The sequence below is a fragment of the Elephantulus edwardii genome, unplaced genomic scaffold (genome assembly GCF_000299155.1).
Source record: "Elephantulus edwardii isolate Elephantulus edwardi_28Jun2011 unplaced genomic scaffold, EleEdw1.0 scaffold00132, whole genome shotgun sequence".
In the NCBI taxonomy this organism is placed as follows: Eukaryota; Metazoa; Chordata; class Mammalia; order Macroscelidea; family Macroscelididae; genus Elephantulus; species Elephantulus edwardii.
The window spans coordinates 9,396,764-9,409,455 of NW_006399882.1; the positions used below are offsets into that span (position 1 = coordinate 9,396,764).

The following is a 12,692-nucleotide window of genomic DNA, read 5'->3' on the forward strand; positions in this document are numbered from 1 at the left end:
TGTAACATTCTCGACCTGGTCTGTAGCTGTAACTGTGATGTACAGGCAAAGCAAAAATTTAAAAAAAAAAAAAATTACAAAAACAAATAATGCAATGATATTAGGATATACACTTTTGTATTTTATTCTTATATAAGGTTATTTGCTGGCAGTTGTTGGCCTCTAGTTCAGTCTATTATTTAAATTCTAATATATGAATTATTTGGATTGAAGTCATGTTTGGGGCCATGTTGTTGTATGTATTGATGTCGCGCCTTGAATGTGAATAATTATTGTAAACTATATTTTACAAATTTTTTTCTGGCTTTATTATATAAATTTTCTATTTGGTCAATGATCTAATCATATCATAATTTAATGAACCTGGTCCCCCCCTAAGTATTTGTGCTTTACATGTAGTGATTGGATGATGAATTTTCCACGTATGCTCGGTAGTCTTGTAATAAAGGCATGTAGAGGTGTAGTCGTTGGCTGCACTGGCTCGTTTTCTTTTGAGGGGTTGGGGTGGGAGTCAGTATCCGAGCGGCCCAGCTCCGGGAGGCCAACTCACGTCATGGCCTACCCCAGCCAGGAGGGGGCAAGGGTGGCCGCTTTCCGTACCGGAACTTCCGCCTCCGTCGTGACGCCGGGCGGGAGCGTTATGAGGGCGGACCCATGGGCGGGACGGAGTCCGTGTGTGTGTGTGTGTGTGTGTGGGGGGGGGGGGGGAACCGTATTAAAGAGCGGACGCTTCCGGTGGAGGGGCGCTGTGGCGGGGCTTGCTGGGATCATGGCGGAGAATTTCTTCGAGCTGATGCCGCCTGCCCCGGGCGGCCTCGGGGCGGGATTAGGGGGTGGCCTGTGCCGCCGCTGCAGCACGGGGCTCGGCATCTCGGCCCCGCGTCCTGCCAGCGTGTCCAAGTGGGTCCGGCTCAACGTCGGCGGCACCTACTTCCTCACTACCCGGCAGACACTGTGCCGGGACGCGAAGTCTTTCCTGTACCGGTTGTGCCAGGCGGACCCCGACCTGGACTCGGACAAGGTGAGGGCCGCGCGAAGGACTGGGCCTTCCAGCCGCCGCCACGCACACCCCGCCCTGGGCCCCAGGCTCCACTCGACTCGAGCCCCCCGACTCCCTGGCCCGGTGCCCGCCTCCCTTTACGGTCCCTCGCCGCTGATCCCCCGGCCGTGCTCCTCCTCGCCCGCGCTTCGGTGGAGGTTTCTCAGACCCGGGACTCTGCGGAGGGTCCACTTTGTTTACCGTCCTTTCCCCCGAGTGTGTGAACGCCTGCCCTGCTCCGCCCGAGAGCCCCTCTGGCTCTGGAAACAGAAGGGAGCTCTCTGTATCGCTGTACTCCGACGTTTGACCGGGGGGTGGACAGGGCCTTCCTTCCCCGGTGACTTGCATTTAGAGCGTTGCTGCTCCGTGCAGCTCTGAGAGATGCTGGCCCTGCTTGGGTTTTCCCAGGTGAATATTGCTCCTATTTAGGGAGGGCCGGGAGGAGGTCGGTACAAATTAGCTTTCTGAAACAGTTTTCCACTGCTCTCACGAAAAGTTGGAATTTTGAGTTTCACACCTAGTCATTTCATCAAATTTTAACCCACAAATTGTTGGTCTGCTAGGAGAAAGGTCAGCAATTCAAACCCACCAGCCTCAGCAAGACAAGTACGAGATAGTCTGCTTCACTGAAGATTTACAGCCTCGCTCATCATAAAGGACAGTTCCGCTGTGGCCAACATGGCTACTCCACTCTATGAATCCACTTGATAGCAATGGTTTTGGTTTGGTGGAATAACACTAAAAGAACCCTGGTGGCACAGTGGATCAAGCAGTTGGCTGCGAATTAATAAGGCCAGGGGTTCAGACCCACCAGCCAGTCCACTGCAGAAAGAGGCCGTTTCTGTAGTCAAGATCACAGCCTCAGAAACCCAGTGGGCCTCAGCCCTCTAGAGTGGAAAAGAGCACCAGAGGTGTTTGTTCCTATCCCAATTGTAATAGAAACTACCTTGATAGTTGCCTTGGCTTTATAAGAGCCTGAGGTCAAGGAGTAGATCTCTTGTGAGGCAGACGGATTGTAAATCAGCAAAGGGCCTTGCTGGTAGAATCCTTATTACTGATGTTTAGCTTCAGCCCTCTGAAGCCTTCCACAGACTTCCCTGGGCCTCTTCAGCTAAGCTAACTTAACTACACTTGGTTAAATGCCTGGCCAGACCTATGTCTGCAGAGCCCCAGGTTTCCCAGAAAGGATTCAGTGCTGGAGAAGCACTTTCTGTGCTGGAGAAGCCTGGGAGGAACTCTCTTTGGCATGCCATGACCTCCTGGTCAGGGTGTGAGAACTCTCCAGGTTACCACAAAACCATCACGCAAGAAAGGGGTTTGAGCCAGCTGTTCCACTGCTTCTCACACTTGCCTGCCTCTCCCCCCAAAAAATAAATATTTCCCAATTAGAGACAAGCTTTTGTTAGCTGTGGGGCTTCCCTTACTGAGTGGGTTGATGTTCTGCTGTCTTTTCTTTGTACACAGTGGGACATAGTGGTTGTATACTTCTCACCCTTCTGGTTTTGTGCATCATGTTAGTGGTTTTTTTTTTATTTTTAACTTTTCCTTTTTCTCTGCGTGATATGAATTACAGTCCCTAGTTATAACAGCAGTAATCCCATTTCCTCCGCATGTTTCTTATTTCCTTTCACCCCTCTGGTCCATCCCCTCTTACTTGCTCTCTGGGCAAATATTACCCTCAAAAGCTATTAAACGGCTCCTGTCTCTGCAGTCATGTTGATGGGCTCCTGTGCAGCCTAGAAACGATCCGTGACAGAGCCGATTGCTTCAACAGCGAAGTTGATCCATCTCTGTTTTGATGTCTCTTAAGACTACCTTAAAAAAAAAGTTTTTTGTAAATAGGAATCCTTTGAAGGGAGGCACTTAGTCCATCAGCATCTACCTCTGCTAGCCTTCCCCCACCCTCATATCACCCTCCGCCTAATCACATCCGATTCCCGAAGGCCTAACTCAGAGGGTAGCACTGGAAGGTGAGACTGGCTCGGTTTTGGAAGTAGTTGGTGGTAAATAAGGGTTAACTTTAGGCACAGTGCCAGCGGCTCTACCAGCAGGTGTCATGCCCATTCACATTGGGCTTTTCATTTCAGAAGAGAATGTGTAACACCTCTCTCCACAAATACTGTTTCTTGGTGGCAGTGCTCATGGAGGAATGCTGACAGGAGACTCCCTGCCAGGTGGATGCGCTGAGGATGAGTGTGGAGGAGAAGGGGAGTCGGGAGGGAGGGAGGGAGGGATGGGATACCGGTCATTATAGACAGAAGACAAACAGGATGTTGATTCACATGTCAGATCTCCACACCCTGACCTTGTCCTTGGGGTTAATGAGCAGAGGGATACCTGGAACTTCAGAAAGGAGCCCTCTTGGCGCAGTACTTACCTCAAATTTAGTAGTTCGAACCCACTAGCTGCACCTCCGGAGGCAGATGAAGCAGTGTACATGTGTGAACATTTACAGTTTTGGAGATCTTGTGGCATAGTTTACGGAGGGGGAATGGAAGGTTGATTGGATCTGAGGTTTCCAACTGGCCTTTGCCCTTTGTTCAGTGTGCTCCTGAGCTGAAAGAGTCGAGTGTATATTTGAGCCAGGGTAAGTGTTGGGTTGGGGGAGTTCCTAAGGAATGGTAGACTTCCATTCCAGAACCTTCCAGGATCCTGATGGAATTTGCAGCTCACTGAGAAGCGAGCTCAAAGGTGCCGGTGGGGTGAGTGAGAGAGTGCTTTCTGCAGAAGTGGACAGACAGGTTAGAGGGTGGCGAGTGGGTGGAGCCAGGAGCTTGAGCCAAGTTTGTGGAGGTGCACGGGGGTGGGGGGGTGGTCCTTTGACTGGATGGGGCTGGCTAGTTCCTCACCCTCATCTCCTGGCCATGAGGACTGCCTACCTTGCCCTTCTAGGGATGTGGGGGGGGTGGTGAGCCTAGGGCCACCACCTTGCTGCAGGTCTTTCCACACTTCCTCCTGGGACTTCCTCCTTTGGGGGCAGCCCAGGTGTGACCCCACCCAAGCACCTGTGCTAAATGCTTTGTAAACACCTGCTGAGGGATTTGTTCTGTGAATGTTGTTCAGGTTCTTTATAGTTCCCTGACTCCTAAATGCTATGTGAGATTGTGCACCTCTGTCTTCCTGTCAGCCCCTGCAGCATCAAGACTTAAAAATCAACCCAAAGGAATGGCCAGGGAATCCATTCCCACCCCTTGGGACTCTAGGGCAGAGGAGGAACAGCCCACAGGCCTTCAAAGCATGTGTTTACAGAGGTTGCTCTAGTGGTCTAGTGGTAAGGAGTTGTGTTTCTTTCCAAAGGCACATGGTTCAAACCCACCAGTCTATGGGAGAGAGGTGGGAAATGTGCAGTTCACTCTGTTTGAAAACCTTTGGAGGGTCTGTACCCTTGATGATAAAGAACCTTGCCAGTCATTTGCCTTATTTATCTCCTGAAGAGAGGCTCGTGAAGCCACCAATGTTGATGTTAGCAGCCATCAAGGAACCTTCAGGACTTCAAGGGAGACAGGAGAGACAGGCTGAAGAGGGGGTGTGAGGGAGGTGAGAACTTTTGGCTGTACATAAGCAGGACTTGTCCTGTTTTCAGGGTGCAGGGCAATGAGTGACAGGTGAGCTTCTGGGGTGTAGTGGCTCGGATGTTCCCACGTACAGGCCACCAGCTGCCCTGTGCTGCTATCAATTGGTGTGAACAACACTATGGTATTTGGAATATAGGGAGAGGAATTGTGCTGAGACCACTGAAGTGGGGTACTAGTAGAAGGACTGGTTTTGAAGCCGCTTGGTGACAGAAATGGGGACTCCTTAGTGTTGAAACAGCAGGTGATGGTCCAAGTAACTAAACCCTGGGGAGCTCTCCTGTGCTGAGGTGGAATGAGCACTCCATGCCCCTTGGGCACCTATAACAGCTAGAGCCCCAGCTGGGTGCCCACAACATTTGAGTCATTTGACTCTGTACTTGGAGTTCCTGGTTTTGCTTGTGGGTCCTTGGCTTACTCAAGGCAGGAGTGGGGCCTCAGCAGGTCTGTCTCTCAGTGAGACCAGAGGCCACTGTGGCAGGGCTGCTGGGTCTCCACCAGCCCCTGAGGAGTACGCCTCCCCAGTGTCTGGCACAGACACGTGGATGCAGGAGGACGCCTGTGGTCATGTGGCTGGTCTGGAAGGAAGTGCTGTCAGCCTTGCAGCGTTCTTCTTTCTGCACCATGCATGCACCCCACTCTGGTGTGCCGGCATCTGGCAGGTCTTGGTTTAGAGTGATGCAGCAGCCCATCAGACAGAAACGTAATTTTTATTGGACCATGGCACGCACATTCCTGCTTGTGTTCCAGGGAGTGGGGTTGACTTTTCACCCCTGTACCGGGGTAGGAAGCCCAGTGCCAGCACACCTCGTTTTATTGCACTTGGCAGATTTCTTTCTTATTTCACGAATTGAAGGCTTGTGGCCACACTGCATCGAGCAAGCCTTTTGGCACCATTTTTCCAGCAGCACATGCACTGTGTGTCTCTGGGTCACGTTTGCTTGTTCTCACCATTTTGCATACTTTTTCATCATGATATTGCATGCGACATAGATTAACAGACCTACCACCAGAGTCAGTTCAGACTTGTTGCAGCCCTGTGGGAATTTCCAGGGCTGTAGATCTTCATAGGAGGAGACTGCTTATCTTTGTCTCACAGAGCAGCTGGTGAATTTGAACTTCCAACCTGTGACTTAGTAACCCAACACATTATACTCGTCGCCACCAGACTGCAGTGTACAAGGCTCACTCTAGTGCCATCGTCCTTGTTGCTGTGGTCTCCCAGGTTTGCCTGGACATGCTCAATTTGGCCCCATCTGGGACTTGTTCAGGGGACATTGGTGACATAGTGCACAAGGAGTTGGTTGCACTGCTACCACAAAGGCAGTGCCTCTCTGGGGGTTCAAATCTACAGCAACTCCAAGGAGGAAAGATAGCAATCCCTTTTTTATTTCTTTATCTCAGTCTCCTCTTAGGAGATTTATAGCCGTAGAACACTCATTGGAGGGTTGCCATGTGTCCATCCAAGCTTGATAGCTGTTAGTGAGGAATTTGCTTGCCAGCCCAGGCTCAAAGGTCTAGTGGCCTGTGATCAGTCCTGGCGTACAAGCTGCTGACAGCCATGTGGCCAGGTCCCTAGTGCTCTGAGCAGGTACCAGCAGCTGCCCTGCACCATGGTGCACTTCGACTCTCAGCTCTCTCTTGGCTACAGGACTTTGTCCTGCCTGCTACTGGCCTTGGAGGGGGATGCCGAGTCGTGGGAGCAGCCAACCAGTGGCCCTACTTGTTGAGGGGGTTCTTAGGGGCCACAGGATGCCTGGACAGCTCCAACCTGTGGTTGGTGTGCTGTGATGTCAGAAGGATTCCCCTGGTGGCAGAGTTGGACCTGGGACTCAGCCTTCCGCTTAGTCAACTGTGAGATTCAGGACAGGCTACCATACCTCTCTGAGCCTTGATTTCTGCTGTAACATGGGAATTAGGACGGACGGAGCCTCCACCAGTGAGCAGAGACCACCGTAGCGCTTTTTGCTCTCTTTGTAATGAGCCTGAGGGTGTGGTGGTGAAGTGTTCTTTAAAGAGGATGGCCTTAGAAGCCCTAGGGGGAAGTTCTGCTCTGTGGCAGTAGGAGCCAAGTTGGAGGAACATCCCAAAGAAGGGGCCTTGATGTCATAACTGTAAAAACATTCAAAGGTCCGTGGTTTGAACCTGCCAGCTTCACAGAGGGAGAAAGAGGAGGCATTCTGCTTCCATGAGGGTTAATAACTTTAGAAACTGGGGCAGTTCTGCTCTGTCCTCCATATGAGTCAGAATCAACTTGATGGCAGTGGATATGATGGTGGTGTGTGTGTTTTTTAGAAAGAGAAAATATATCCATTAATAAATAATTAAACAATAATTAAGAATTATTACATATAAACCATTTTTTTTTCCTCAGAATTTGTCTCTGTTGACAGTTCTTAAATGTTCTTGGTCACCTCATCTTCTCAGGGCAGGACAGACAGGCTGGTCCTGGGTGAGAAGTCGAGGGAGTCAGCAGCACCTGGTGGGGGCAGTGTTCACTGTGCACAGGAACAGCCGGAGGGGAAGTGTCCAGGGTACGGGGTCGGCCGCAGGGGGTACGGGCATGGCCGGAGGGGAAGCGTCCAAGGTGCGGGCATGGCTGGAGGGGAAGGAAGTGTCCAGGGTGCGAGGACACCGGAGAGGCCATAATTCAGACTACTCACTTTGCTCCATGCATCCCACTTGGTCAGCATTGGACTGGATCTAGACTAAACCAGGCTGAGCAGGGGCAGGGATCCTGGCAGGTGTCAGAAGTGTCTGGGTTTTTAGTAGTGTGGCATCATTTAAAATGACATAGATTTCTAAATCAAACAAACACATTGCCAGCAAGTCGTGCAGACCCACCTTGACCCCGTGGGACAGAGCAGCACTGCCCAGGTCTCCAAGGCTGTGATTGTCACAGGAAGATCATTTTTTTCTCCTTAACACTTGGCCATTGTACCACCAACACTGCTTCTTGCCTTAGTGCTGCTGTGAAGATGCACATCAAACCCAGAGGCATTAGAAGATGGCCTTCCTCTGTGTGGGGCTGTCGACACCCCATTTGGCCTGCCTCTGTCCCCTGGGGAGTCTGGAAGGCAGTGCACTGAGTGACTGGGAGATGCTTTTGGCCTGTTTTTTTCCTGCACCTCACGCTGCCCATGGGGCCTTTGTTCTCTGCAGGATGAAACCGGTGCCTACTTGATAGACAGGGACCCCACCTACTTTGGGCCTGTGCTCAACTACTTGCGACATGGAAAGCTGGTCATCAACAAGGACCTCGCGGAAGAAGGTGAGCAGCCACGGGTACACTGTCTTGTCAAGGCAGGCCTCAGCCTCTGGGACAGGCACCCAGTTCTGAGGCCACCTGCCTCATATTTGCACTGCAGCCACATGCTTCAGCTGCAGGCCTTCATTCTCAGAGGATTAGGGGGGCAGCTGAGGGCCACTTTGCTGCTCTGGGAAGCCAGTAGTGGGGGCTCTAAGGCCCCGGGTGCTAAGGTGTGGCCCTGTGCTGGGTCCTCCCTGGCCACTCCTCCCCTGGGAGAACCTGTCTGCTGCAGAATCGTACTGGCTGCATGTCCCCCTGAGACCCTCGGTCCTCAATCAGTGCCTGTTCATCCCCCACCTCACCTCCAGGGGACCAGAGACACCCTCATGAGGTCCACCTAGGGTGACTGTTCCCTTCTCATCCAGGAGTGCTGGAAGAAGCTGAATTTTACAATATCACCTCACTAATAAAACTCGTCAAGGACAAAATCCGAGAACGAGACAGTAAAACATCACAGGTGAGTGAGTGACTCGTGCTAGGAGCTTCCAGGTTGAGGCTGGTGGGTGGGAGGGATGGCCTCCTCCAGAGAGGCTCTGGGTCAGCTGGCCCCTCCTCCTCCTCCTCCACAGTCCTCTGTGTCTACCCAGCAGCCCACCAAGGTTACTCCCACCTGGGGGACTAGGGTTGGACACTGCTGTCACCAGGCTGGCATGAAAAGGCCGCGCTGATGAGGCCTCTTTGGAGCCCACAGAACCATTCTGGACTGGTTCTGCCCTTAGGGCCCCACCCTGTAGACATCAAAGCAGGAGGGATGTGGGGGGAAAAGACAGCCCAGGAGGAGCTGGGGTGCAGGAATGCTGGACTTTTCAGTGTAGGGAGCAGCGTGTGGGAGGTGCAGCAAGTGAAAAGGTCTGTCTGGGGAAGGCCCAGGCTCGGCCATTTCAGCAGCTGGGCAAGAGTAGGAGAAAACAGGCCCTGTGTCAGAGTGGCCTTTGTTGGAACGATGAGGACCTGGATATTCAATGGACAGGATAGAACGTAGTTGGCGCTCTTCATGCACCCTGCACCCTAGACTCCCTCCTGTCCATTGCTGCATGGCCAGCCGGCACCTGAGGGTCAGCTCTCAGGGGTCCCACACCCCAAACCAGCCATGCCAGCGCCTGGGAGGCTGGTGCCATTTGAAGCAGGTTGTGCTAGCACTTTCCATGAGGCTGATGCCAGGTCTGAGCACTGCTTGCCCCAGGCCAGCTCTTCGTCTCAGCTGAGAGACCCCTCCTCTGGAAGGAGGCTGCTGAGTTAATGTCAGGCTGCTCAAGGTTCCTGGGAGGGTCAGTCCACTTCAAACCTTTCCCGTTTCACCTCCCATAGTAATCTGTCTTCTGGGGAGCCCAGCAGGGCCAGAGCCTTTAAGAGTCTCAGACACTTAAAGTTACGGGTTAGTGGCCAGAAAGGATGGACAAGAGACTGGTGCCCACATGGCCTGTGGCCTTCTGGCCCTCGCCCTACCTCTGGCCGTGTGGGTGGATGCTCCCCAGAGCAGACGTCAGGAAAGGGTGTGTCCTGCCTTGAGACTTGGCACTCTGGTCACCACAGGCCACCTGTGGTCACTTGTTACCCTTCTCATGGCTGGGGAGACCTCCATCCCTATCTGCACAATAGACTGACAGGCCCTTCCTCACAGGCAGTGTTGAGACTCCTGGTTGAGGGCCCCTGGTCAGGCCATCTCTTGTGGCTATACCCGATACTGTGCATGAAACACAGGCAGGCGCCCTCCTGCGTCTGTTCCAGCCACAGGTGTGCTGGTGTTCCAGGAACATGACTCATTCTGTTTGGGGATGTAGAAACGACAATGTTTTCCCAGGCTTGTGCGGAGGCAGTGACAGCAGCTGTGCTGGGCTATTTGTTTTGCATTTACGGATGCATTCAGGTAACCTTGAGCCTTTAGATCTAAGCCTGGACAGGGGAGGTGTGTATGTCCAGCTCTGGGCCCTATATGTGAGGCTGTCTCCAGGAGCGTGTGCCTGGGTCAGGGGAGATGTGTGTGTCCAACTCTGGGCCCTGAATGCAGGGCTGTCTCCAGCACCAGGGTGGGTGGGGTATGGGCGGGAGCAGGGTTCAGCTGATTCGGCCGTCCTCCTGCCCGCAGGTGCCGGTGAAGCATGTGTACCGTGTGCTCCAGTGCCAGGAGGAGGAGCTGACCCAGATGGTGTCCACCATGTCTGACGGCTGGAAGTTTGAGCAGGTGAGGAGCACCCTGTGGGTCACCTGCATGTTTCATATTGGGACACCTGGTCACAGATGGACAGATGGCCCCACGGTCAGCCCCTCTGTTCCTTCATGTCTCACAGCAGTCCTAGCCACATTGGCACAGTCCTTGTTCCTGGTTGTGGACCTTCCAGGAAGTGTGAAAGCAAAATAAAGGAAATGGGGATATGGCAAACCCACACATTACCTCCCCCCCTTGTCTGGCACCTGTCCTTTTCTCCAACCCTTCCCTGTGGGCGGCCCCAGGTGCCTGCCCACCTAACACACACACAGAGAGCGAGTGAGCTCGCTGCTTGTTCATTTGTTAAGACAGCCCTGCTAGCTCCCCTCACCTGTCCAATCGCTTTCTCTGGGCTTACTTTGTGTTTTCAGAGACTTCTGCCCTTGGTGAGGTTTGGTGGGAGTGGAAGGACTGACTTGCTGGCCCCTAGCCCTGATGTGGTTGGTGCCAGGCTGATATTTCCTTGACCTACAGAGTTGAGTGTGTCCAGGGTTACTATAGAGGACCATAGACTGGGATGTGGGGAAGATAACATCCCACACCTTCCTCTCCAACTCAGGCAGCTCTGTCCTTGCTCTTTGCCTACCTCTATCTGCCACTAGCCTGAGCCCACAGGCCTGAGGTCTGCCCCTTGTCATTGAAGGTGCAGGGCCTGCCTCCCTCACAATGGCATACCTACCCTACAAGGGGCCCCTCCCTACCCCAAGAGTTCACACGTGGCCTGGCAGCATGTTTGTTCCTGTACGTGTGCTCATATGTGCATGCCAGTGTGTGTGTGTTTACTTGTATATGCATGGTTAAGTGCACAGAGACTTGTAGGTAGAGCCTTCCATCACTTACCACTGTGTGAGCGTGGGCCCAGGGAGGGAGGACTTTGCGCACAGGACACCGGTGGGCTGTTTGGGGCCCAGGGTGGGTCATGCAGGCTGTTTTTTGCCTTCTAGCTCGTCAGCATCGGCTCCTCTTATAACTATGGGAATGAGGACCAGGCTGAGTTCCTCTGTGTTGTCTCCAAGGAGCTACACAACACGCCGTACGGCACAGCCAGCGAGCCCAGCGAGAAGGCCAAGGTGGGTTTGGTAACCATGCTCTTCCAAGGTGTCCCTGGGTAGGGGCCATTGGTAGGAGGGGCCTGAGGTTACCTTCTCTGTTCTCACTGGGCTCGCCCAGAGTGACCATTCCACCTCATAGGGAGCACTTGTCTCAGAGTCTGTGACCTACAGGCCCTGGGGTGGGGTGAGAGGGTGGTTGTACCTGGCCAGCATGCCTGCAGGCACCTGTGAGAGCTGAACAGGCCTCTCCTCATCCCCTGCCCCGGTTCTCTTTCAGATCCTGCAGGAGCGGGGCTCCAGGATGTGAAGGGCAGTATTGATGCTGATAAAATGTTTTGCTTCCCTGGATCCAGTGGATGACATGCTGCAGGCCTGCCATTCGGAGATTCCCACCTGGGACAGTTGTCTCTGGCAATCAGTCTGAGGGTGGTGAGACTGGCTGATATCAGGGCGCCAGGACCTGCCGGATGCTAATGACCCGCTGCGAGGGACTCTTGTTTTTCTTTTTTAAATCACTGAATATCATTTAAAGGACAATGTTCTTGGTGCTACATAAATAGTCCCTGACAAGCAGCTGGCAGCCTGCCCACTGTGGATGTGGAGACCAGTAGGCCTTCCTCTTCAGCGGCCGGCCTTCCTCACGCTGCAAGCCTGGGGCCAGGCTCCGACTGAGAGCTGTGCGTCCTTCATCCCCAGGCAGGTGGACAGCCATCCGTTTTCCTTAGAGAAATGCCTCTAAGTGTTGGGTCGGGGACAGCCAAGGCCGACCTCACCCCATAAACCGGCTGATGTCACTTGGCGGCGTCTGTGGGTGCCTTTGTTGTGCCCGAGGTGGTGTCGGGCGGGGAGGGGTGCCCATGCTGGGCTCCTCAGAAAATCCTGGGTGTTTACACACACCACACTTGTTTCTTTCTCACCTGCCCCTCGTCCCCTTCGTTTAACTATGCAGTTCTCTCGTGTCCCCAGTAGCCGCAGTCCACATGCTCCCCAAAGGGATGTGCTGGGGGTGAGTGGACCCTGGCCTCGCACCTCCCTGGCGGCTGTGCACTTGTAGGTCAGTGACGCTGACACCCTGTAGTCTCAAGAGCTGGAATCTTCTTGTCCCTACTCTCTTTCTCCTTTGCCAGTGACCTGGTTACAAGTTCTCCAGCACCTAGGACTTAACCTCCCTTTTGTAAAGTCTGTTTTATGTTGTCACATGCTGGGCTGAAGCATTTATATGGAATCTTTCTATGAGACAAATGGGCCCCAAGAGGGAGGTGGAAGCCTTCCTTGAAGGGTGGCCCTGGGCTTAGTGACTCTGACTGAGCTAGGCTTGTGGTGTTTTGTTTTTTGTTTTGTTTTGGGGTTTGTTTGATTTTATTTTGGGTTTTTTTGGTGTTTTTTTTGTTGTTGTTGTTGTTTTTAATTTAAAGACAAAGATTTACCGACTAAAGTTTAATCCGAGGGGATATTTATACTTTTATACTTTTGTAGGTCTCCGTATTTTATCGCTGACAGTTTAATGCCTAAG

The 12,692-nt window shown here is 52.8% G+C and overlaps 1 protein-coding gene across 1 annotated transcript; it reads left to right on the plus strand.

Moving 5' to 3' along the window:
• The first annotated feature begins 769 nt into the window (after nt 1-769).
• On the plus strand, nt 770-11,486 carry KCTD5 (potassium channel tetramerization domain containing 5). Its single transcript, XM_006893861.1, has 6 exons — nt 770-1,021; nt 7,774-7,882; nt 8,287-8,378; nt 10,008-10,103; nt 11,072-11,197; nt 11,457-11,486. The coding sequence occupies exons 1-6, from the start codon at nt 770-772 to the stop codon at nt 11,484-11,486; spliced, it is 705 nt and encodes a 234-aa protein (XP_006893923.1).
• The last annotated feature ends 1,206 nt before the right edge of the window (nt 11,487-12,692 follow it).